The 25,175-nt window shown below is 58.5% G+C and overlaps 2 protein-coding genes across 2 annotated transcripts; one reads left to right on the top strand and one right to left on the bottom strand.

The window, feature by feature from the left end:
• Nucleotides 1–756: 756 nt before the first annotated feature.
• IGFBP4 (insulin like growth factor binding protein 4) lies at nt 757–7,807 on the top strand. The gene is made up of 4 exons (XM_062507942.1): nt 757–1,129; nt 6,991–7,145; nt 7,262–7,396; nt 7,679–7,807. Exons 1-4 carry the CDS (start codon nt 757–759, stop codon nt 7,805–7,807), a joined length of 792 nt encoding a protein of 263 aa, XP_062363926.1.
• A 4,325-nt stretch (nt 7,808–12,132) lies between these two features.
• Nucleotides 12,133–22,235, bottom strand: TNS4 (tensin 4). Its single transcript, XM_062507918.1, has 12 exons — nt 21,734–22,235; nt 17,816–18,242; nt 17,241–17,656; nt 16,337–16,423; nt 15,749–15,868; nt 15,394–15,486; nt 15,037–15,114; nt 14,577–14,648; nt 13,414–13,582; nt 13,029–13,097; nt 12,788–12,814; nt 12,133–12,262 (listed from the first exon to the last, which is right to left on the bottom strand). Exons 1-12 carry the CDS (start codon nt 22,233–22,235, stop codon nt 12,133–12,135), a joined length of 2,190 nt encoding a protein of 729 aa, XP_062363902.1.
• Nucleotides 22,236–25,175: the final 2,940 nt, after the last annotated feature.

Raw genomic sequence — 25,175 nt, 5'->3', positions numbered from 1 at the left:
CGGGCACAGGGCCTGCCTGCTCCCCGCCTTCTCCCGGGCTCCCGCCCTCGCCCGGTGCTGCAGGGACTGACGGGGCTGGGGTCCCAGGAGGCAACCGGGGGTTCCGCCCGCTCCCGCTTTTCCCGAGTAGCCACTAGGTGCCGGCAGCCTTCAACCTATCCCGGGCTGTGCGGGGCGGGGGGCGCGGGGGCTGCGGGTGCGGAACCGGGGGCAGGTGGGCTCGGGGAGCCGGCGGGGCCGCCCCGGGCACACCGGGGCCGAGCCGCACGGGATGCTCCGTCGTCAGCAACACTTTTCCTCCCGCCCGGGACCCCCACACAAGGAGCCCCGATCCCACTCCGGGGGCCTTGGCCGCATTCCCCGCGCTGCAGCCCCGCACGGTGTGTGTGTGTCCCCCGTTCATCCCGATTGCTCTCGGGACCGAGCAGGGGTGGAGGAGGCGGGTGACTCGGGTTGGTGGCGCGGGGCCGGGGGCTCCGGGCTGGCTATCCGCGCTGCCCGGCGCCCGGGCTGCCCCGCCGGCGGCCCCGCTGCTGAACCCACACTCGGTGCCCCGCTGCCGGTGTGGCCGCCGCCGGGGGGGAGCGTCGCTGCCCGGTGGGTTCCCGGTGGCGACGGGGGCGGCCCCGCCGGTGGCCCCGGTGGCGGCGGCGGGAGGTGTGGCCAGGGGCCGCATAAAGCCGCATAAAGCCGCCGCCGCCGCCCCGCGCCCGCCGCCAGCCGAGCGCCGCGGAGCGGGGCCGGAGCGGGGCCGCCATGCGCCCGGGGCCGGGGCTGCCGGTGCTGCCGGTGCTGCCGGTGGTGCTGGCGCTGCTGGCGGCGGCGGCGGGGCCGGGCAGCGGCGAGGAGGCGATCCAGTGCCCGCCGTGCTCGGAGGAGCGGCTGGCGCGGTGCAAGGCTCCGCAGGGCTGCGCGGAGCTGGTGCGGGAGCCGGGCTGCGGGTGCTGCGCGACCTGCGCGCTGCCCCGCGGCACCGCCTGCGGCGTCTACACCGCGCGCTGCGGTGCGGGGCTGCGCTGCTACCCCCCTCGCGGCGAGCCCCGGCCCCTCCGCACCCTCATGCACGGCCAGGGCATCTGCACAGACCTGGCCGACGTCGAGGCCATCCAGGAGAGCCTCCAGCCCCCAGGTGAGGTGGCGGAGGGGCGGCAGAGGGTGGGTGCCCAGGGTGGGTACCCTGGGTGGGTGCCTGGAGGTCTTTGTCCCTGACAGGGGCAGTGGCGTAACCTCTGTTGGCACCAACCCGCTCCCTGCTCACTCGGTAAGAGCTGTGGCCACAGGATTGCACTCACCAGGGACCTTCCCATACTTAGAGGGAGCTGATAAAAATGATGAGTAACTTTTACATGGATAAATTGTGACAGGGCAAGGGGAAGGATTTTAAACTAAAAAGGGAAGATTTATATTAGATATTAGGAGGACATTCCTCCCTGTGAGGTTGGTGAGGCTATGGCACAGGTTGCCCAGAATATTTCTGGATGCCCCATCCCTGGAAATGTTCAAGGCCAGGTGGGATGAGGTTTAGAGCAACCTCATCTGGTGGAAGGTGTCCCTGCCCATGGCAGGAGGGTGGAACTGGGTGGTCTTTAAGGTCCCTTCCTGCCCAAAGAATTCCATGACTCTAAGAGGCAGGATGGGATGGTACAGCACAGAATGGGAATGCAGGGAGCATGTTCCAGGGAGGGAGCAGAGATAGGCTGCAGACCTGGTACAAGTGGCTCATGTTTGTGCCATCCTTACCCATCATGGGCACAGCAGTGTCACAGCCACTGGCACTGCATGTGCTGGGGAGGTGAACCTTCACCTGCTGTGCCCTGGCTGCAACGTGCCCCTGAACCATGGGACAGCCCAGTGTCCTGAGAGCACCTGCAGCCCTTGGGGACACATCCCAGCTGCCAGGGAAGCTCCCATTGCACAGTGACCCTTGTGCTGCCACTTTCCTGGGATGCTGCCGGCAGATCTGGCTGCACCACTGGGAGGAAACAGGAGAGAGGCCACGGGGCACCTGCTTTCCTCCAGGCAGGTCCAGCTGGGTGCAGTGCAGGAGCTGTGTCTGTCTGTGCCAGACAGGGCAGTGGGGTGCAGGCTGGAGTTGCTGTTGCCGGTGTGCTCTGTCTGCCTTGCAGGTGGTGATTGTGGCCTCTGCTACGTCCCTGGTGCTTGGGCAGGATCTGGGGTCTGAGAGCAGAGCCAGCACTGGGAACCCACCCCAGAGCTGTGCAAGTCACACCATGGGAATGAAGCTGCTCCCAGGGAATGAGTGTGGGGACCTGGTCCATTGGTAGTCCCCCTTTCCCATCCTGCAGGCTGTGACCAGGATCATGTCCCCTGAAGCTGGGGACTGTTATCCCAGAACAATCTACTAGCTGGTCTGGCCTGACCCTGGGTCCCCATGTGGGGTCACTTGAAGCTCCTTGAGGGGCAGAATGGACTGGAGCAATGTTTGTCCCTGCCCATCAGGGGGACTGGATCATAGTTCCACTCCCTCCTTGCATGTCTGGTCCATGGCAGCTCCTCTGGTGTCCCTGCTGTGGTAAGTGCAGTTCATGGATAGGCCCCTCTAGCCACCCCCCTGAAGGGACAGGAGCTGGCTGGCAGTGCTTGGAGCCCCCCTATCCTGCCTGTCTGTCCTCATCCCACATCCTGCAGGAGCTGTCTGGGCTCCCTGGCCCGGGGCTGTGCCGTGCTGCCAAGCCCTGTTGGTTTTGGCCGTGCCCCGTGTAATGCAACATATTTTCCCAGAGCCTTTAGGAAACAGGCTTGCATTTTTTCCCTTCCTTCCCGCGGTGTTTTGGCTTGGCTGGGGATGGGTGGGTGGCTATGGGAGCCGGGTCGCCCGCCGGGCACTGTGCTAGCCAGCGGTATCGCAGGCAGCAGGATGGGCAAGAGAACAGTAGGAGCCCCTGCGTCCTGGACAAGCCCATCAGAATATGAGCAGGACACCCACAGCAAATTGCTCGATGCAGTCCCAGTGGTACATCCCCCCCGTGGGTCCCTGACCTGTTCCGCAGCCTGGGAACAGTGGGGCTGGGGGCTACAGGCTCTCTCGCTCCCACACAGCCCTGCCTGGCACAGCGAGGCCACCCTGGCATGACCAGTGCCTCTGACGTGTCCCCTCGGGATGAGCAGAAGGGAATTCAATGCCTGTTCAGGGGCAGGGGGGTACGGAGCAGGTGCCCCCGGCTGTGCCCGCGGCCCCGGGGCCGAGCGGGTGGGAAGCGGTTAATGCGCTGCTCGTACAGTAAACATTTTGTCTGGGGGCTCTGTCCGGGGGGCTCTGCATTCCAGGGAAGAGGCTGGGATCAGGGGGCTGGGCTGAGGCTGGGCTTTCTGAACAGTTGGACATGGCTCCCGGCTCCATAGCCAGGAAGAGCCTCTCTGCTCACCCGGGACCTGTGGCACCCACGGGATGTGACTCTAAGGAAGGGAGGGAGCAGTGGCTGCTCTCCTGACTTGAGACCGTCTTCCATGGCAGTAGGTCTGGACATCTTGTGCTGGACCCTGTCCCTGCCACCCTCTCCTGGCCCTGCCAGCTCAGGGATGGCTTTGGGATCCCAGTCAGCCAGAGGCCTGCCTATGTGGGGGTCAGCTCCAGAAGGTCCCAGCCATGGCTTTCCATCACAGGCAGTGGGTGGTGGTGGCTGAGCCCATGTGTGGCAGCCAGGAGGAGGTGAGGACATATTCCCCAGCACACATGAGGAGTGATTTAGTGTTGGGTAAATGATTATGTCTGGGAAAACTTGACCCACGGGAGCTGCATTCATCCCATGTGGTCTCTGTAAGCTGGGACAGATCCTGTTACCTTTCTATGTGCGGTGACTGGGAGGAATGGCAGTGGCTGAGCCAGGGCTGGGCAGTGCACAGGCAGGGAAAACAGGCTGAGTTCCACCAGAGAAAGCTCAGCCGTATCCCATCTGGCCCCTGGGGAGGGGGCTTATCTACATTTGGGGTTCTCCAGGATGGGTGCTGCTCCTGGCAACATTCTGGTCCCTCTGGGGAGTCACCTGCATCTGTGTCCCTCACTCCCTGTCCTGCTTCTTGACCTCCCCTCCCTCTGTCCCACATTGGGCACTGAGGTGGGAGGTGCTCAGCCATGTTTGAGCACGGCAGTGTGTCCTGGGATGGGAACGGGCCAAACTCCCAGCTGGCATTCCAGGCCAAGGGGCAGTAGGTGCCTGATGCTTGCCCCCTGCCACCTCCATCCCCGGCTCCCCATGTTCTGCCAGAGCCAGCACTTGGCAAAAAGAGCACAGCCCTCCCAGTGCTGGTGCCTGCCAAGTCAAGAGCCTAGGAAGCCAAGAGGCAGCACGGCCACGATCCTGCCAGGACCACCCACAGGTGGCACTGGGGGTGCTGGACAGGGACATGGAGGGTGCTGGGGCTCACTGTGGCTTGTGCCATGTTGGCCACAGACACGTGGATGTCCCTTCTGGCCTTTGAGGTTCTTCTTGCTGGAGCTGGTGGCACAGGGAGGGGGAGCGGGGATGGAGCTGTGCGGGTCAATGACACTTGTCTGTCCCCATGGACACACACAGGCGGTCCCAGGGCTTTGCTGGCTGCCCCAGGCTCTGCTCCCACGGGATCCGCGCGGTGGAGCCGGAGCCCTTCACCGCTCCCTCGGGCTCAGCGCTGTGAATCACAAGTTCGGCACGTGACCAACCTCATTTGCAGCTCCCGTTAATTGAAGGCGATGTTGAATGACTCGTTTGTGTCCCAGTCCACAGGCAGGAATCCTCCTCCTCCCGGGGCAGGCGGCTGTTTTATTTGTCCGGCGAGGGCAGCACACACACCCCCCCCCCCCCCCCCCCCCCATCCCCTTGGCACTCACTTCCATCCCAAAGTGAGCAGAGAGGCTTTCCCTGGCCAAATCGGGACCCCCCCTACCCTCCATCCCTCCAGGGTGGTGGTGCCCATGCATAGGTGGCAGACTGGGTGGCATCAGGGCAGTGTGGGGCGCGGCAGCTCTGGGCTCCACACATGTTGTTTTACCCAAGTTTTTGTCTGCTGAGAGTGAGTTTTCTGGTCCAGTCGGATTTTCAGGGAGGCGAGAGGTTCCCTGAGCTGCTGTGAGTCACTTAGCAGAGGGACAGTAACCCCGAGGACAGCAGCGATCCGTGTGGCAGGGATGGATGCTGGAGCTACCGTGAGAGCTGGGGACCGCGGGTCCCGAGTGCTGTCAGGAGCCGCCTCGCTGCTCGGAGGCACCGGCGTTTCATGTGACCTTATGAAAATGTTATTGGCATCTGGTTTTGTTTAAGCCGGGAGATTTGATGCTCTGGAGGCGGCTGGCGGGGGGAGGAGTGGGGTTTGGCTGTGCTGGCGATCGGTGAGGGCTTCCCCTGCGGGGGCAGTGCGGGCAGCGCCGGTGCCTCCCGGTCCTGCCTTTCCATGGTGTGGGAGCAGCGCGTGGAAGTGCCGGAACTTTGCCATGGTGGTCCTCACCGGTGCCAAATCTGTCCAGTTCTTCCTGTGTTTCTCCCCACAGGGATCCAGAGGAGGGAGGGAGGGAGTATCGTTCCAGAGCCCCCGTGCCCCTGGCAGGGCTCTGCCACCAGCGCCTGCGTTGCGCCACAGCCCCATGGTTGGTGCCGCTCGGGCTGGCACCGGCACCGGTCTGTGCAGGGTCCTGGAGACTTTGGGTTCGTGTTTCAAATTTCAAGGGCATGAGCTATTTCCTGGAAAAAATGGACAGATTAAGCAAAAAACAAATAACACCCACGAGGGAGGGGGCTTTGACTGAGGTTCACTCTGGACTTTAACCGGGCCCCCAAGAGCTGGGTCAGGAGCTCTGCATTGCAGGGACTGTGGCAAGAGGTGTCGGTGGGAGATCAGGACCGGGATGCCGTGAGGATACAGTGGGCAGGAAACTCTGACCCCTCTGCCTGTGGGAAGGGCCAGCACCAGGCATCACCCAGCAGCCCCTGTCCTGGCACTGTGAGCCCTTGGGTGTGACCCTCCGACAGTGACCACCCCTGCCTGGTTTGGGAAGGTTTTCCCTGCTGCCAGCTGCAATATTGATTCATTTAAACCCAACCCCACGATAACTTCAGCCATTTCCCTGCATGGCCCAGGTGGACTGAGGGGCAAAACACTGCTCGGGCTTTGCCTGACGCAGCTCTGACCACAGGAGGAACCCTGGCTCCTGGGGTATCCCCCTTCCACAGAGCCTTCACGAGCCCCAAACCAGAGGAACCGACAGCTTTTTAAAAACTAAAGTCATGCCGAGCACTCATCTCATGACGCTCTGTCCAGCTGCCAACATCTGGGCCGGCAGCTTGGCTGCGCTCCTGGCGCAGGCGGGGATGCCAAGTGCCGCCTTTTGGGATCGGCCCCACGGGAGATTAACTTTCTTATTCCAGGAATTTCTTCTTTCATGTCTTGGCGGGGGCCGTGCCCCGCAGCAGAGCACGGCTCCACTCCCGGCCGTGGCGCCCGGTGCCGCCCCAGGCCTGGCGGGGGCTCAGCTCCGCCCCGGTGCCCCCACTGCCGCTGCAGCTCCTCTGAGGAAGATTTTGGGGGGCGCCAGGGGCATCCTGGAACTCGTTGTCTGTGTGTCCCACGGTCAGCTTCCAGGCCTGTAGCTTCAGGGCCATGGGTGAGCACCGGGTTCCTGGTGACACGTGGCTGGCAAGGGCACAGCCAGACCCAGCACACTGGAGCCACTGCCCAGCTCTCACAGCGTGCATTTGTGACCCTACAATAACAGACACATGGCAACAAGTTGTTAGTCGTGGCTAATTAGTAGGAAAAACTCCCAGGAGCCTTTCCCAGTGCTGCAGGGAGCTCAGCCCAGTGCAGTGGCAGGATGGACCCAAGGCTGTGAGTGACATCTGTAGGGACCAGAGATGGTGATGTGGACCCTGCCAGAAATCACTGCATGTTGTTCCTCAGTCTGCAAATGGCACTGTGGAGACTGGGGCACCGCGGGGGCTCTGCCACCCCCAGGGCTGCCCCTGTGGCACTGAGCCCCTTTGGTCTGTGTCTCTGCAGAGAAGGAGGAGATTGACCACCCCAACAACAGCTTCAGCCCCTGCAGCATCCACGACCGCAAGTGCCTGCAGAAGCAGCAGGCGAAGAGGGTCAACAATGGCAACAAGATGCGCAGCAGCGGGAGCCCTCACCACCGTGATGACACGCGGGTCATGGTGAGCACAGGGAGGGCTGGGGAGGGCAGGGTGGGTGCTCCAGGGTCAGGATGCTGGGGCTCTGGGCCAGCAGCATGTGCCATCCCTGCTACCAGCTCGGCCCCTCCTTTCCCCAGGCGCAGGGCTCGTGCCAGAGCGAGCTGCACCGGGCGCTGGAGAGGCTGGCGGCCTCGCAGACCCGGACGCACGAGGACCTGTATGTCATCCCCATCCCCAACTGCGACCGCAACGGCAACTTCCACCCCAAGCAGGTAGGATGGGCTCTGACCTATCACGGGGGACTGGGGGGGGGTGCATTTTGGAGAGCCAGGGTGAGGCTGGGAGGGGACACGGATAGAGGGGACAGTGGCAAAGTATGGTAGAGCCTGCCTGGTTCCTGGCTTTGGTGGGAATCACCCTTTGGGTGCTGGGAGCGCTTTACAAAAGCCCCGGGGTGGGATGGAGATGGTAAAGCCCCTGTAAGAGCTCCTCGTTGCCAGGCAGCCCATGGGAATGGCCAGGCTGGGTGTCCTTGACTGAACCCATCCCCACAGTGTCACCCAGCCCTGGACGGGCAGCGGGGCAAGTGCTGGTGCGTGGACCGCAAGACGGGGGTGAAGCTGCCGGGCTTCCTGGAGCTGAAGGGGGACTTGGACTGTCACCAGCTGGCGGACAGCATGTGAGCGTCACCGCGTTGGCCCCGCGCCGTGCAGGGCCAGGACCCCCGCCGGGGCTGCCTAGGAGACAAGGAGAGGGGACGTGACTGCTGAGCGGTGCCCTGGTGCCGGGGGACCCCGGGATGCACCGCGGATCGCGCCGTGCTCTGCGCCACGGGCTGCCCACGGCACCGCCACCTGCGCCATGACCACTATCAGCCACTGCCAGGGGTCCCGGCACGCACCAGCGGCACCGCCATCCCACACGGACACAGCTTGGATGATGCCCCCTTGGACTGGGGTTGGGCTGCCTGGGTGGAGGGGGTGGGGGGCACCCTTGATGCTGCTGCTGCTGCCCCATCCTACCCCCGGTTTTTAGCCTGGCCTCTCAGGCAACCTCGGACACCTGGCACCTCGGGGGATACGGTGGCAGCATCACATTTGCAGCTCAGGGCCCTCCATGCCAGATCTCTGCACAGGCAGCAGCAGAAGTGCCTCATCCTGCCCTCCTTGGTGGTGAGAGGCTGCTCAGGCAAGGACTGGGGCACCTGGAGAGACCCCCCCCTCCCCTGCATCCCACCCTGAGTGTGCGTGTGTGAAGGGCAGTGTGGCTGCACAGAGCAATAAGAGACCTTCCCCCTCCCTGCTGCAGCCCCCCAGCCCCACAGCCCGGGACCTCCTCCCCACGGCCCAGCCCCATCCCGCTCCCTGTGCAGTGACAAAGCCTCCCATCCATCCTGTCTCCCCCTCCTCCATCCTAGGGTGGGGGGCTTGGGATCCCCAGGCAAGCAGCATTGAGGGGAGGGTGGAGGTGTGCCCAGGAAACATATCCCAGGGGGAGGAGCTTCTTTTGTTTTGAGTTTTTTTCTTTCTTCCCCAAATTTTTTAGTATTTAAAAAATGGTGTTGGTGGGATCTAATAAGTGACTGTGTGGCCCCGAGGCTGGAATTCTCCACCCCTAGGGACCAGGGCAATGCAGTGATGCTTTGTGTCTTCTCTTCTTGGCCAATGTGACAAAACTGGGATGGATTCTGCAATGTCTCTGTGATGGGATCTACAGATTTCACCAGCACAAAGTTCTCAGCTGAGAAATTATCAGTGGTTTTGTACCTGGTTTTTCTCTAAGCTGGGATGGAAATTTTTCACATAAAAATGCTGTGGAAAGTGTGCCAAAGACGTAGGGGACTTCCCTAGTCCCCTCCTGACACCCCCTCTGGCTCCATGGCCTCAGTGGTAGGTTTTGGTTTTCCATGTGGATTTGTCCTGTCCAAGGCCCCCCAATAGGAACGAAGTGTTTCAGTTTTAGTGAAACACCCTCTGCCCTCCTGATCCCCTGCTTGCCCTGTGCCCTGCCAGATCTCCGCCTGCCCTAGCTGCCCGTGGCCCTGCTCACACACAACATCTAAACTGAGTCAATGTGCCAGGACAGTCCTCGGTGTGGAGGGGGGTCCCTGCCTCTGCCACCCCTCAGTCCCTCAGAGGCACTGCACCAAGGAAGGGATTCCCAGGGCCAATCCCAGTGCCAGTCCCCACTGTCCACAGCAGGACACAGTGCAGTGGCAATGCCAGCCTGGTGGCCTTGGCTACTTGGCCGCTCCCCATATGCACTGGGGTGGGTCCAGCAGGACCCTTCTTGTTTTGGGGCTCCTGGCAATGCCAATGCACCAGGGCACATTCTGTGTCCCGCTCTGAGGGCTCAAGCATTTCGTAGCGTCTCTCCTGTAGTTTAGGGCTGTATTTACACATGACCATGTACCAGTGTCCCCCATCCCCAGCCTGTCCCCAGGTGCCCAAGGGGGTCTATGTTCGTCCCTCCTGGGCCAAGCCCATCATCAGATTCCCGTGTAGCACCGACCTTTTACAGTACACTTGAACCTTTGTATCCTCAAAAAAGGTGATTACTGTATTTAATTTCCCGTTATTTGATGTGTTTCTATTGAGTGTGTTGTATCTTTTATGGCTTTAAATTGTGGGAGAGGAGGGAGGTAGAGCAGGAGCAAGGGGGCTGTAGGATCCCACTGGTGTGGGGACAAGCTCCCGTCACCACCTCTGCCCAAGGACCTGGTCTCTTCGTCCTGCATTGGATTTGGAAAGCCAGGAGGCCACAAGCCTCTGGAAGAACTTCACTGAGCAGGGGTGGGGAGGGAAACAAATGATTTCTTGCTTCCTCATGACTCCCAGCTCAGCGTCTCCACTGGTGCCACTGGGAGGATCGTCACCGTTGGCCCCGCACAGCGCCATGGAGCCGCGACAGGGCCGGAGACGGCGCCAGGCTGGAAAGGGGACCCTGGACTGGCTTCAAAGTTCAGGGGCACACAGGGACAGGCACCGGCTGCTCCAGGGCCGTGGGCTCGTGGCCAGGCAGTGCCACCAGCCTTGACAAGGTGCAGCCCAAGACACATGTGCAGGTGCCTGCTGGTGCCAGGGTGCACTTGGCATCTCCAGCCCCGCTCAGTGTTTTGGGAGGGTGTCAGGATGCAGGTGGGAGATGCCCAGGCACAGAAATTGCGATAACCACACACTTCCTGGTCATGGCTTGGCTCTCTCCCAGTGCTGGAGGGGGTCATGGCCCAGGAGTTCACCAAGTCCCTTTGGTGGCTCCCAGGCCTGGCAGCACCATCTGGGGCTGCTGCCAGCCCAATGCTCCGGTTACCAGAGCCAGGCAGCTGGTGGTGCTGGTGTTGTGCAAACACTGCAAGGACAGAGCTGGAGGTGGCCACAGCCAAAACAGACAGCCCAGAAATCTGCTGGCATGGCCAATTGACCACCAGACCAGGGCCGACACCAGTGCTCCTGGAGCCTGGCCCCGTGCCCTGGCCCTGTGCTGATGGACCAGGGCTGGCTGGGCTCAGGGGGGAGGGGCAGCACAACCCCCCAAACTATCATGTGGAGCCAAAGCCTTTGCCTGTCCCCATTCCCAGTTGATGATCCTGACCAGCAACATGATAAACTCAACAGAGTCCAGTTCTGGGGGTCCTGGGGCTGCCCCAAGGTCTCAGGGCTAAGGTTCCCACAGCCTGAGCTGCCTGTGACCTTGGGGAACTGCAGCCCCCCGGTCCCTGCAGCACAATGGGAACAGCAGAGGCACCTGGTTTCCCTGGGCACCAGCTCCTGAGCCCACCCTGCAGTGCTGGGTTGTGGCTGAGCAGAGCTCTGGGCAGAGGGACCAGGGGGACCAAGCTGCTCCTGTCTCCTCTTGGAGCCCCATGTACTCCCCCAACAGTGACCCCAATATCTGGTTTGGTCATTGTGAAGGGTGGCCGCAGCTGGACTTGCTCCACAGCCTGGCTGGAGCAGAGGGACTCTGCCATGGGTGCATCTGTTCAGCTGCTCTGAAGCAGAGTGTCTCTGTTGCTGCCATCCCTGTGGTGCCTGTGGCAGGATAAATGTTCTACTGCTTTACTGGAAACACCCCTGAGAGCGTTTGTTAACATAGGGACCCAAAATAAAACCAATGCAGAGGCACCAAACGAGAACTAAGGTAGAGAAGAGCATGGTGGCCTCAGAGACACTTTCTGCTCTGAGCTACAGCAAGAGCTGACCCTTCAGCTGCTGCAGATCACTGCAGCACCATCTTCCTCAAGGCCCTGCCAATTTACGTCATCTGAGAATCCGGCCCAAATTCAGGCAAGTCATTTCCAAAAACCCGATGTTTCACTGTCATGAAAATGTCACCATTTATTTCCCAGCTCTCTGTAATGCTGGGAGGTCGAGCCCGCCCGCAACCCCAAGCTGCATCAAAGGGCAGGAGAATTTCCCAGCACCAGGAAAAATGCGCTGCTCTGTCATTCCTGCCTGTGGATGCTGCTTGCTCCTTGAGGGAAGCAGGTTTCCAGCAGGACTCTGTAATTTTATACACTTTGATTTGCAAAGCTGCCTCTTTGTGCTGCTCAGGGGGTGATTCCTCCCCCAGACTTTTCCTCTTGCAGCACTGGGGCATCAGAGCTGTATCCCCAATGGTGGGAGCTCAGCTCAGCTTCATGACCTCCCTCAGCCCAGACACCCCAAGAACAGGAGACTTCAGGGCTGGCAGAAACCCCAGCCAGAGTATTGTGGTCCTTCAGAGCATATGATCCAGCTGAGGGACAGTGGTTCCATAGAGAGCACAGCTGTTCCTCCCAGACAGCTCTTGTCCCTTCCCCAGGGCAGCCAGTGCCCCACAGAGAGACTCAGAGGAGCATCTCATCCCAGAGCTGAATGTCTTTAGCTGAGACTCCTGATGTGATGGTGCATAACAAAAAAGTCTAAATACATGCTGTTGCAAATGCAACCCAGAAGCAGGAGAAGGGGAGCAGGAGAAGCTCAGCAGTGTGTGGGCAGCTGCTGGCCCTGAGCATCCCAGGGTTCTGTCCCTATGGGCTGGGCAGGAGCTGGCGGAGCAGGTCGATGACAAGGGACACTGGCTGCACGGTGTCGTACTCTGCAAACAGGTGACAGAGGTTCTCCGAGTCTGTCTGGCTTTTGGCCACGAAGCCAAAGATTCTTTGAGAAAGAGAAGAGGCTTATTCAGTTTGCATCCAGGAATCTGAAGGAATAGGCTGAAACCAGACCAGCCACAAAGCCAAATCCCAGTTCCAGCAATTCCACCTTGGCCCACTCCCCAATCACGTTTCCTTGGAAGCCAAGCAGCCGGGAGGAGTATTTTTGGCAAGGCTTCCCCAGCTGTGAAAAGCTTCTTGAGCACAAGGTAGAGCCAGATATAAACTCACATCCTGAGCCCAGGACAAGTCCCTGGGAAGGCTGAGGGATTTGGACGGGGGGTTCTGCACAAGGGGATGTGGAAAACTGGGCTCAGCCAAACCTCTCATCCAAACCTACAGAGCAACCCCCTCCAAAGCTTCACCCATCAGTCCCACGCCTCATCCTGCCACCATGGTAACTTTTATCACATCCCCTCCACATTTTTAAATTCATTCTTTGCTGCTCTGCAGTGCAGCCACTTCCCAAAGCAGCGTCATTCCCCCAGATTTCAGCCCCCCACTCCATGCAGGAGGTCCCTGCTCTTACCTGGAGGACTTGCAGTACTTCTGCCACCTGGGGGAAGAACAGAATTGGAGTTGCTCAAAGGCTGATGTTTAACTCATTCCATCAGCTGCAAAGCCAAGGGTTATGTTTAGATCCACCCCAGCACAGTGTGCCCAGGGCAGTTTTATGGAAATTGGGATTTGAAGGCGTGCAGAGGCACTGGGAACCACAGGGAAGGGAGGACAGCAGGTGGCTCAGGCAGGCACGGCAGCCCAAAACTCACTTTCTGTTCTCAGGGTCCATCCCACAGAACCTGACAGCAGCCAAGGGGTAGTGTCGCCTGAAAAACACCCTGGAAGAGGAAAGGGAATTGTTAGGAAAGGGAAGGGCCTGGGCAAGGACACAAATTTGCAAATCCAAGCCCTGCTGTGCTTGTGGGAGACTGAGGGACTCAAGGTAACCCAAAATCCCAGCCCTGGGTGTAGCTGGTTCCTGCATCCCACCCCTGCGATGCCACCAAACACATCATCCCTTGTTAAGGGGTCAAGCCCATCCCTGGATCATGATATGGGTTTGTCCAATTTTCCTGAGGCTGGGAGGTGAGGAATGAGCTGCCTCTCCATGAACCCCCTCCCAGGCCACCCCCTTGGCCCATTCTGGGCTCTTACTTCCTCTGGACATCGGTCAGCGTGACGCCCTGCTCTGTCACCCTGAAGTGCACCAGGATGGGGGTGGGCAGTGTTTCCAGCTCCAAGGTGCAGGAGATGCCTTTCAGAATGGCTGGGGCTCCTGTCAGTGTCTCCACATTCACCGAGTTGAGGTACAGGACATTGCACACTGCAAGGACAGCACAGGGCCCGGCTCAGCACGGATGTGACACAGGCCAGACCCAGGGCTGGGTCCCAGGGGTCATCCTGCAGATCCCTCACACAGACCCGGGTCAGGTTTGTTTTGACAAAAATTAAAAGATTTGGTGACTCAGAAATTCTTCACTAATTTAGTTTGGTTTACTTTAATTCTTTGCACTAATTGTTGTAAAAGTCAAAGTATTTAATTTCCCGTTTCTAAATGTCACATTTGCTAGTTTTTTGGTTTTTTTTCTGTTTATTACATATTTCCTTTAATGAAAAGCAGAAATACCCCAAGCCAACAAAGGGCTGAAGGCCAACCTAAAACATGACATTTCAGGCTGATTGAGCTGTTTAAAGGGCTGTTCTGGGTCAAACTAAACTTTCCAGCTTGCCAACTGATTTTTCAGAATTTCCAGCAAAACAAAGCACTCCCCAGCTCCCCAGCCTGTGTTGTGACCCATCCGTGTGGTCTCCTGCCCTTTGTTCTTTGCTCTTACCTGGAGCCCACCCAGGCTGAGGTGCACAGACCCTTCCCCATCCTGCTCTGTCATTCCCACATGTGCCCCATAAGCTCCCTCAGCAATTTCACCAGCCCCTGACTGCCCATCCCTCTCCTAAAGCTCCAGCTGTTCCACCCCATTAAAGCCCATCAGGAGAGAGGCTTAAAAATCAGGAACTCTTTAAAAAACTGTGGAACCCGGGGGTCTTTTATCAGCCTCATGACCTCAAGAACACTGCTTTCAAGCATCTTGAGGACCCAAAGTCTCCTTTCCTTAAAAATATCAGGTTCCCTTGCACCCCAGGGAAAAATCTGCAGAAATCCTGCAGCTATCTCCAGCCCCACAGGGAAGCTGGAGGGGGATGTCACACCAGTGCCCACCACTGCACAGGGGTGATCTGCTGCTGTCACAATGTGCCCAAGGCTCCAGCTCTTGCCAGCTGGGCTGTCCCCAGGGCCAGCAGCTGGCTAGTGTCCTCACCTGCAGTTCTCCTGGCCAGGGACAGTGCAGATTCAGGAGCGCAGTCAGGGCTGTCCTCTCCATCAGCGAGATCTGCACAAAGGACAAGCAGGAGCAGTAATGCCACAGGCAGGGCTGAGCTGGTCACCTCTTTGGCCGTTCCTTATCTCACAAGAGGCTCAAAGGCCCAGGACCATTCTAATTGCAGGGGTTTAGAGCAGTAATTAACTTAACTGTCCTTCATTTCCCTCTGCTCACCTCTGATCTCCCACTCCTACTTCCCTTGCCCTCTCCCTATCCCCAGCAGAAGGGAGTCACTGCTGTCCTGTCCCCAGGTCAGCTCTGCAGGTCCCTGCTCCACCTGCAGCAGGGGAGCAGCCCCTCACAGGCACCCGGGGAGGCTCAGACCCCTCCCCACAGCGTCCACCGTGCCCACCTCCCCGGAGCTGGGGAGGAGCATCCCTCCTGTCCTGTCACCTACCTCGGGTGGGGATGCTGAGCTTGCAGGGCAGTGCCAGCGGGGTGATGGAGTGCTGGTAGACGAAGGCAGAGAGGCTCCCTGCAACCAGAACACAGAGTTGGGGTGGGGGCTGCTGCCTGGAACCCCCCACCCACACACCTCCACCCTGCAACAGTGTCCCAGAGAGCTCATGCTCCTGCTGTGGAGCTACTACCATGGTCTCACTGTCAAGGAAGTAGAGGCAGGACCTGGGGCTGGGGGATTCCTGTGCTGGCAGGCATGCAACACATTCATCTGGTCCTGGCTGGTGCTTCCAGGGCCTTTGGGAGCAGCTCCTGGGGCTGCCAGGGCTGCTGTGGGCAACAGCACCATCCTTACCAAAATACAGCTCCTCGCTGGCACCTTTCAGGTGAACCCCTTTGGTGGAGGACTCAATGAGGAAGTGCCGGACGAGGTCACTGCTGTCCTCACCTGTAAGAGGGACCATAATCAGCACCAGCCCCAGTGCCACTGTGTCATCCCAGCCCATCCCAGAGTCCTATCCCAGGGCACCACTGGAGCTGCTTTGTGCCACTACCACAGTGCCAGCCCCTGTGAGAAGTGGAACGGGCACCCACAGACCACTCGGTGCCAGCACCTCCCACATGCCAGAGTCCTGTGGCTTCTCATCTGGCTTTAGTTTGAGTAGTTCCAGTTACACCCTTGAAGCACCCCCCCGTCTGCACCCCCGTACCTGTCTGGCTGCTGGATGGAGAGCCAGGAACCTTCATGGCCAGTCCAAAGGAGCCCCGGAATGAGGTGCTGTCCCTCACGAGGAAGGTGCCCGGCTCCTTGTCCCTCAGCAGCTGGATTGCTGTCAGAGCACAGGCAGGGGCTCAGCCAAACACAGCAGGTGGGACCTGCCTGTGCTGTGCCCTGGTGCTCTGCAGGGAGTCACTCCTTGGCAGCAGCAGGAAAAGCTCTGGAGCGTGTGCCAAGGACACGCACATCCCTTGTGTGGCACCAGCTGCAGCATCCCTGCAGGGCCCTGGCTTGGTCCCACAGGTCCCTGCAGTCCCCACGATAACTCAGCCCCTGCCCAGGCCATGCTGTGTGACAGGCAGGAGAAGCTTTGCTGGACTTGGAGGACACAGAGGGGCTGTGGCACAGCCCTTGTTTCTGAGCCACCCTCCCACAACCTGCGACAGGGTCCCTCCACACCCAACAACCCCCAGCAGGCTTTGATTTGCCCCCACCGAATCCCCACAGGGACACTGGAGAACTCCAGGGACAGGCCAGAGCCCGAGGTGGGGTCACACCCATGGAGCCTTTCCTGCCTCACCTCGGTCCCTGCTGATGCTTGGCTTGAACCAGTATTTTGATGTGTCCATCACAAACTTCATGGTGGGCTGCCCAGCCTTCAGGGGACCTGCAGGAGACCACAGGACGTCAAGGCCAGCAGGAACCTGAAGGACCTCCACGGATGGCAGAGCCCAGCAAAGACATTTCTGTCTCAGGCTGGCCAGGGCTGAAGGTTTTTCAATCCTTTTGAATCCTTTCCTCCCCACTCCTCAGAATAGCTCATTCCCATGTAATTATCTCTCTTGGCAGGCTCTGATGTAGTGCAGAGAGGGTCACATGGAATCCCCTGGCAGTGCCAGCCTGCCCAGCCCTGCACAGTCCACTGGACCATGGGATTTACACCAGGATCTGATCCACACACACTCTTGCTATTCCCACAAGAATCCCAATTAAAACCCTCTGCCCCGAGAGCTGCCTCTGCTCATCTCCTCCAGAGAACAATAACTCCAGTGTTTGCCCTTGAATGGGGGACCTTGTGAACCCTGGTACCTTTTGGTGTCCTCAGAGCAAACGGGAACCCCAATCCCTCCTCCCGACCCGGTCTGAGTCGGCAAACAGGCAGGACAGGACAGAATGATGTTTCTCATTCTCAGGTACTATAAATAGGTACATCTGCATCTCCTGGAGGGTGCAGAACATTCCTGGCTGCTGAGCCCATGCCCCAGGACACCGCTGGGCAGAAAGCTGTGGCTAATCCAGGGTCACCAGCCTCAAACTGGAGACCACCTGGACTATGGGAAGACACAGCAAAGAGCTCCAGCAAGGACCTCTCATCCTTTGTGTCTATCATCCACAGCTAAAGCGGAGGGAAAATGGGGTTTGCTCCCCCTTTCCCAGCAGCTTTTGGGGTCTGCAGCTCGTCCCCTCCCTGCCCCATGACTCACTGTCTGAGAGGCAGCTGAGTGCAGGTGCTGACAGCGCGTTGTTCAGGCCACCGAGCCTCGAGGTTGGGCTGCAGCCGGGCAGGGGGGGCTGCGTGGCAGAGCTGGGGGAGGCTTTGGCCAGCCGGGAGGCTCCATCTCCTTGTTTCAGGCACCCGTTCACCAGCAGCACCGGGATGTCGGCAGCGGAGGTGAGGATGGAGGGGGGGCAGCTGCTGGCCTGGCCCTTCTGGGCCAGGGAGGTGCTGGTGCTGAGGGAGCCGCCTGCCCAGGGTTGTGAGGGACTCTGGGCAAAAGCTTCCCTGGAGTGAGACAAGACGCCAGAGGAAGGGGAGCAGGGGCTGCCCAGGGAGCTGGCGGTGGATGGGGAGGCAGCGGCCGAAGCATCCGAGTCCTCGTTGTGGAGCGAGTGGGTGCTGCTGCAAGAGGGAGACGGAGCAGAGATCAGGGGGCTGTTCACACACAGAGACCATCCCAACGACTGCACCAACCCTGCGAGGCATCATCTCCCAGCCCAAGGAATGAGGGACTTGAGGTACTGCCCTGTGCCCCTTGCACCAGGCACAGGCGGCATTTACCTGCCCAGGATGTAGCTGGTGTCAGAGCCAGGGCTCGTGGAGAGCTGGGACACCCAGCTGCCCCTCTGCCGGGTCCTCAACACCTGCACGGGCTTCAGCAGATTGTCAACACCTGGGGAGGTGCTGAGGGCCCCGGGGCTGTAGGAGGCTGGGTCTGTGTGTGCTGCCAGGCACTGCCAGGGTGCGCTGGTGCTCTCGGATGCTTTGCTACAGCTCAGGGCAGCCGACTGGGGGCTTGAGGGTCCAGGTGGGCTCGAGAAAACCACACTGTCACTGGTGCTGTATTTGCCTCCGAGTGCCCCTTTTTGGGGCAGGAAGGTGTTGGCCTGGGGGGACCTGGAGAATGGGGTGCCTGAAGGGCTGGGGGAGCCCTGTGGCAGGTCGGGCCCCGTGGCTCTTCCCGGTGTCAGCTCTATGTACTTGATGTCTGCAGAGAGAGAGAGAGAGAGAGAGAGAGGGGAGGTCATGAAGGATATGGGGTGCAAGCTGGGCTCCTTAGCAAAGCTCTGTGAGGAACATGCATATGTTCTTCCTGCTGTGAATTCTGGCTCCCTCTCTGCAGGGCTGGGGGGTCCAGCACTACCCTTTGTTGAGACCCCGTGGGGGCTGATTCCTCACAGATCCCGAGGTGAAGTGACCCCCCCCATCCCCCCAGTGCTGGCAGGCTCCCAGGGAAGGGGGTTACGTGCAGTCATGTCTGGCTGCTCAGACCCCCCTCGCCAGCATTACCCAGCCAGGACCTGCCAAGACCTGCAGCCAGAGGTGGGTGTTCCTTCCAGCAGCTGCTCTGTTTGTACCTGACTCAAGAGAAAAACACCTGGCTGCTCCCCCCGGGGTGACGTCAGGTTCAGAGGGTGGCCCTGCACATCCTGGACAGAGGAGCAGGGGGATGTCACCTGGCTCCAGGTACAGCTGGACTTCCATCCACACTGTGGCAGTGAGGCAGAGGAAATCCACATGGGACAGGGGCAGTTATAACACTCTTGGTGTCCACTACAGGACCAGCTATGCTGGCAGCAAGCACAGACCCGGGCAGGGGCTGGCTGCTCCCTCCTCCTTTCTCCCACCGTGCACAAATCTCTCTAGGGAAGTAACTTTCAAGTGCCTGTGTCCAGCTGTGGGATTCTTCCTTCTTTGTGCTTAGAGCCAGTCCCTCCACTTGCCATTAGTGACATGGAACACACCTGACAGAGCATCTCCTGTCCAAAACCCTCAGTGGAACCTCAGCAGGGTTCCTCATCATGCCTGATGCATGTCCTTCCTCGGACAAAGCCAGAATTTCTGGCTGAGCTGGAAGAGGTCTTTTAGCAAGAGACACTCAGACTTGATCTGAGCGCTTGCAGCAACAGCAGATTCATCACATCCCAGGGAAGCTGCTCCCGTGGTTAATCACTCCAGCGCCAGAGGTGTGCACCTCCCTTCCAGTCTGGACCTGCCCAGCTTTGCTTTTAGCGCCTGGCTCTTGCCCTGCCATGGAGTTCAGGAAAGTTCTCCTTCTCAAAGGTGTTTCTCAGAGAGGGAAAATCCTTTTTGCTGCAGCAAAGACAAACTGCTCTGACAGCCCTGAGCTCCCTGCCCAGGGTGTGACAGGTCCTGATGGAGCTGGCTGTGAGGGAGCTTCTGGTGCTGGCTACTGCAAGCAACAACCTGAGCTCTGGGGCACAGAGCTGGATGAGCAGGAAAAGCACAGGGCTGTACAGAAGTTACTCCCTGAGCCCCTTCTCTATGCCATTCCCAGCAGGAGATTGGATAAACGCGGGCAGCCATGAGCACCAAGGAGGTGCTGGGTGAGCCAGGAGGGCTGGTTTGCAGTGGGGACACAGCTGGATCATGGCAGGACAGAGCCAGAGCCTTGCACCTCTACAGCCTTGCTGCCAGCAGCAGCTCCTCCGGTGCCCAGCCTCGGGGTAGCTCTGTGTCCTGGAACCAGTGCACAAACCCTTGCAGCCAGCTGGCCAGATGCTTTTGGTCAATGTGTCCCCAAAAGGAGAAAGAAACTGGGATTTTAATTCTCTTTAAAGAACTGACAAGCATCTGTGCACCAGGCTCAGGAGGCCTTTTACCTCCTACTTCTCTGCCTTTGCTCCTCTTATCACCTGTGGTTAAACCTCAAATATTTGCTCAAGACCTTGGCAAGTTTTCCAGCATCAAGGAGTGGCAAAAGTGCCACAAACAAGGAGCCCAGATGTCACGCAAGCCAAGATCTGAGATCTCCTTTCTCCTCTAGGAACTAGAAGGATCCAGAGGGAATAGTGCCTCTCATGAACATGCCTCCTGTTGCTGCAGCATTTCACAGAATCACAGACTATGCTGAGTTGGAATGGACCCATCAGGATCGAGTGCATGTTTGAAGTTTCCTCATGGTCTCCACTAGACAAGACAAGAACAGGCCTCTCCTGGGCACCATCAGTCCCTGCCCACCCTCACAGCAGGGCACAGGTTGCAGGGCTGGAGCAGGAGGAGGTGAGTGAACAGGGACGCTGCACTATAGGAGGAAGTTTGTGTAAAAAAACAAGAGCTGTTAAAAGAAAATGAAAGCTGGAGTGAGGATTTTCCCACTGAATTTGCGGCCAGGTTTCCAGATGTTCAGTTCCACACTTGGAGCCAGATTCTCCAGACCACTAGCACAGCACGTTACCTGCGGAGCCGCCTGGGACTCCAGCAGTGCACGAGTGGGGCAGTGGAGTAGGTCAGGCACTGAGCAGAATCTGCACTTTGTCACGGTATTTTATCTGCAAGGCCACCCTGTCCATTGCAGCAGGAAGCAGGGACACTGTCTGCTCTGGAATTGCCTGGCTCCTGAAGTGCTGCTGTCCTGCTGCAGCACCTGGACCCTCACACCCACCTCATCCTGCTCCAGCCCTGCCATCCTCATGTTTGCATATGGATTCAGGGAGAATTGAATTTTTTTTCTTGTCTTTAACATCCTCAGATTTGACCTTGTGGTGGAAAGAAGCCTGGGGGCTGATTGTCAGGGTATTTCCATGTGTAAAGACAGGGACAGGCAATAAGGCTTTTGGGAAGCAGGGAGACCTGAGGCACCTTAACCACCCTAGACCTGTCTTGTCAGCAGTGTCAGCTCCCCCATGTGCTGGGGCTGCCCGTCCACAGGGTGTTGAACACCTAAAACGAGCAGGAGAGCCCAGGCAGGAATACTTGGATCAGGAGAAGCTCACAAATCAGAGCTTGGCTCGCAGGGATGACAGGGAAGAGTTGCTCAAGGGTTCACATAAGGCACTCGTGAGCAGAGACAGGGCTGGTATGTGCTGCTGGTGCCTTGCCTATGCCAGGTATGCTGCCCGGGGAGTGCGTAAGCCCTGGAAAATGAATTTCCCTGGCAAAAGAGTTGGGAACACTTAAATGGGATGGTTGTGCAACACTGGATACCTTAGCCCAGGGCTCTGGAAATCTGGCTGCAAATCCATGTGCTCCCACAGGTCAAGTGTGACTCTGAGAAAGGTTCTGCTGCCCTTGAGGGGAGAAGGGTCCTCGCTGGGCAGCCAGAACCCAGGTCCAGTCACTGGTGGTGACAGCTGGGATAAGAAGTTTTCCAAGAGCTGCAAGTCCCATTTGTAATGAGAATCGTTTTCTTCAAACACAGGGAAACGAACATCAGGTAGAACTAAAGGCTGTTTTCCCTGTTCCCTTCTGGACCCCTTTGAGCTGTCTGGACATGAGACATATCAACAGCGATCAGACCAGGACCATGGGAGCACTGAACCCTTATGTCAGGCTGATCCCCCTGGGGACAGTGGGGAATGTCCCTGATGCCCATTTCCAGCCTCTCCAGGAGCACAGGACCTCGTGTGGGTCCAGGGGACAGGAGAGCGCCCGACCCCTCTGCCCCAGGCTCTGGGGAGCTTTTTCACCAATGGGAGCTTCACCAGCTCCACAGCCCCAGTGCTGCCCTTGCCTCACCTATTGCCTCCAGGTCCTGCTTCTTGGTAGCCACTGTGTCACCCTGAGCAGCAGGCTGGGCTGCATCCTTCACCGGCCTGCACGGCAGCGGCTGGAAGGTCGGATCGATTTCTAGAATCATCTGGTTCAGAGTCTCTATGGTTACATCCAGGGAGGGAGACATGGGCTGAGCCTCAGGGTCTGCACAGGTGTTCTCCTCCTCCTTCAGCTGGCACAGGGCAGGGGGTTTCTCCAAGGAGGAATTCTGCTGGCCCTTCCCCTGCGTGTGAGCAGCCGCATGCTCTGACACGGGCTGGGCTCCGTATGCTCTGCCACTGGGGAGCAGGTGAGCCTTGTGATGCACCACCATGGAGGGGGGGTCAGTCCAGGCCTCCGTGGAGTAGTAGACGTACTTGCCTGGCAGCGTGGAGCAGCCCGGGTACCGGCTCTTGCTTTCCTCCGGTGAGGAAATACACACAGTCTGTCCAACACGTAACACGTGGGATTCTATGACCTGTGACATGGTTTGGTTTTCCGGTTTCACAGCTTAGAGGCCAAGGGAAACCTCCTCCCTCTCTTCCTCACCTCCTTCCTCCACCAGGGACCTCAGACCCCTCTTCAATCCAGTCTCCAGCGGAATAAGAATCTGAGGAATGCAGAGAGGAGCGGTTACACAGGCATGCCCCGGGCAGGAGCAGACTTCAGCGGAAAAGTCTATAAAAACAGGGATTTGGAGTGAAAGCTGGAATTCAGCTCATATGAAAACAAGTGACCCTGTCCTGCTTTTCCACCCCCTCCAGCTCCCAGTGCCACAGAGCAGCAAGGCAAGCACACGAAAGACGCATTGGCAACAGCTTTTCAGGATTCAAAGGCTTGAAATGGAATCCTGCTCTTATTTGCTAATTTTCTGGATTAAGAATGAAATGAAGGCTCTAACAGCCTTCCCATGGGACCCTTAACCCCTGGGAGCCTTCCAAGGGCAGCCAGCAAGCCTGGAGCCCTGCAGGGCAGAGAGCTGGAGCTGCCTGCCAGGGCAGTGTCCTGCAAGTGGGTGTACAGCTAATCCAGGATTTTATTTTCCTGGTACAACGTGAGTCTGGAAGCCTGCGGACGTGGCTGTTGCCTCACTCATGGTGCTGTTCAAAGAATCTGACTGCAGATACATTTTGAATAGTCCCTGGTTTTGCTTTAGGCAGAAAGTATCTTTTAATTCCCCATTATAAAATCCTATGGATTGAGGTCAGCTTCCCCCAGGGGTCTGGGAAAAAGGGTGTTGGGATACTGACTGGAGGTGGGGAAGTTGCCCCATTGCATCAGCAATCAAATGGGGTTCCCCCAACTGCTGCTCCCCTCCTGCTTGGCAGCAGCCATCCCTCAGCAACATGCTGCCACCAAACACAGAGGGACCCTCACTCCTCTGGCTTGGGATGAGGGCAATAACCCTGTCTCCCTCCATACCCACTGTGGCAGCCAAGCCCAGCGCCTCCGTGTTGGGTACATCCAGGCCCAGCACAGTCCCTGTGCCAGCACCACACCATCCTCTCTGGTGCCTGGGGAGGGCAGTGCTGGTGGGGACCACAGCTCAGGGCTCCCTATCCCACACAGATTTGCTGTGTGACACTCACAAACAGAGGGGTACACTTCATAGAATATTTGTCCTGTACTGCATCAGCCTCCAACGATGGACTTACTTACTACCTTATCCTGGGCTGATTAACGATGGAGTCACAGGATTAGGAAAGAGACACGTTGCCCCAAGGCAGGCAGTCCCTCAGCCCCGTGGGTGCAGGCAGGAGCTGGGCTGGTGCCCTGCGTCACTGACTGTAATTGGTGACTAATTGCCTCACCAGGTGTTGAGAACAGGTACGGAGAGTAGCTCAAAACAAAGCAGCTGTGCTCTGGGTGAGTTATATAACCCCGGAGAAGCCTCATATCTTGCTGGAGAGGCACCCGGAATACCCCGGGATCGTGAAGTGTAGGGAATTAGAAGTAAAACATCGTTGCTGTCTGCTGCTGCTGTCAGCACCCGGCCCCGGGCAAGTCCCAGCAGGTAAAGCCCTCTCCAGGGCTTCCGAGAGCACAGAGAGCTGCAGGAGTAAATACCTGAACCCCATTTACCTTCCTGTCAGTCCAGCCCCCGCCGTGTCTCCTGAGCCTCTGAGAGGTTTTAGTTACAAGAATGGCTTGAGAGAAGGGCTGTGCTGCAGGAAGGGAAGCACCTCTGCAGCCTGAATTAGACAGGTCCAAGGCACCTCTGAATAGTTGCTAATTATTCCTAGAGATGGGAACCTCTGGGAATTTGGGGCTATACTGTAGGAGCCAGGTCTGCCCCAATTCCCAGAGGAGATGGACCAAGTCTGGAGCCAGTTATCTCTATGGAGAACCAGCTGTGAAGGCATCTGCCAGAAATTGGAGGGCAGGTGGGTGAGGGGCTGCAGGTAGTGGGGTCCCTCCTCTGACTGCAGCAGTGCCACAAGCCACGCTGCCTGCCCCACTGTCTGTGCCATGGCCAGCACCAGCACCTGGCTCTTCCTTGGTGTTTCCAAACCCCAGGGCACAGTGGATCCAGGAGCAGGCTGAGACCCAGCCCCCCTTTCCCACAGCAGCTGGGCTGGCCATGTGCAGAAGTTCATGTCACCGCCAGCTGAGTGACAGCACAGCTCTGCCAGGGGTGGTCAGAGAGCCCGGGTAATCAGAGAAAGCACCCAAGGTCTCCTGCCTTGGGGCACCGTGTGCCACAACACTGCCAGCTCTGCGTGAGAAGTGCAGCGTGGTACAAAGCTCAGAGGGATCGTTTGTTAAATATAAAAAGAAGAGTCATTCCAGGTCAAAAACACAAGCGAGATGGAGTGAAAATTGGATTCTCCCCTGGGGAGAAGAACTGCCTGGCTCCAGTCAGCATCCGCAAGACAAGGCTGGTTTTAATTTAAGTAGGTACAGAAATAACGTGCAGGATGCATGAACCAGGGCTGTCGGGGCTTCCAGGAGCATGCACGCAACAGCTTCCCTCCTTTCTTGTACTCCTGCCCTGAGTTTTTGATCTTTCTCATGCGTGATGCTGCCAGAATTAGCCTCCAAATCTCATTTCTCCTCCCTTCCCCTCTCTGGGTTGAAGTGAGAGGTCTCCCAGGCTCCTCATAGGAATTTTGAGCCTCGGCTGCAGGCTCTTGTGCTTGGAGGAGCAAGGGAGAAGGGCTGAGGTGAAGGAGGTGAATCACAGGGTGGCTGGCACAGCCATGGACAGGCAAATGCTGCCCACAAACATCAGAACCTCCCCAGAATCACTGGGAATGGCAGTGTCCCATGCACAGGCCAGCGAGGAGTGGGCAGGGAAGAGAGGCCAGGCACAGGTAGGAACGTGTATCACACATATCCACACCGTGCCATGAGCCATGCCTGCGCTCTGTGGCAGCAGCAGAGCGAGCTCTGGGACAGAATCGGGGCAGCCCTGGCAGAGGGAACC

This window comes from Cinclus cinclus, chromosome 24 (assembly GCF_963662255.1).
Source record: "Cinclus cinclus chromosome 24, bCinCin1.1, whole genome shotgun sequence".
Classification (NCBI taxonomy): Eukaryota; Metazoa; Chordata; class Aves; order Passeriformes; family Cinclidae; genus Cinclus; species Cinclus cinclus.
The sequence above is the reverse complement of the archived record's forward strand: the minus strand, read 5'-3'. Positions and strand labels throughout refer to the sequence as shown.

Coding starts and splice junctions, on each gene's coding strand:
- TNS4 (XM_062507918.1), bottom strand. CDS start 22,235: ATGTCACAGGTCATAGAATCCCACGTGTTACGTGTTGGACAGACTGTG. Junction 12,815..13,028: donor ATGGACCCTGAGAACAGAAA/GTGAGTTTTGGG, acceptor TTCTTCCCCCAG/GTGGCAGAAGTACTGCAAGT. Junction 12,263..12,787: donor AAGTACTGCAAGTCCTCCAG/GTAAGAGCAGGG, acceptor TCTTTCTCAAAG/AATCTTTGGCTTCGTGGCCA.
- IGFBP4 (XM_062507942.1), top strand. CDS start 757: ATGCGCCCGGGGCCGGGGCTGCCGGTGCTGCCGGTGCTGCCGGTGGTG. Junction 1,130..6,990: donor GGAGAGCCTCCAGCCCCCAG/GTGAGGTGGCGG, acceptor GTGTCTCTGCAG/AGAAGGAGGAGATTGACCAC. Junction 7,146..7,261: donor GTGATGACACGCGGGTCATG/GTGAGCACAGGG, acceptor TCCTTTCCCCAG/GCGCAGGGCTCGTGCCAGAG.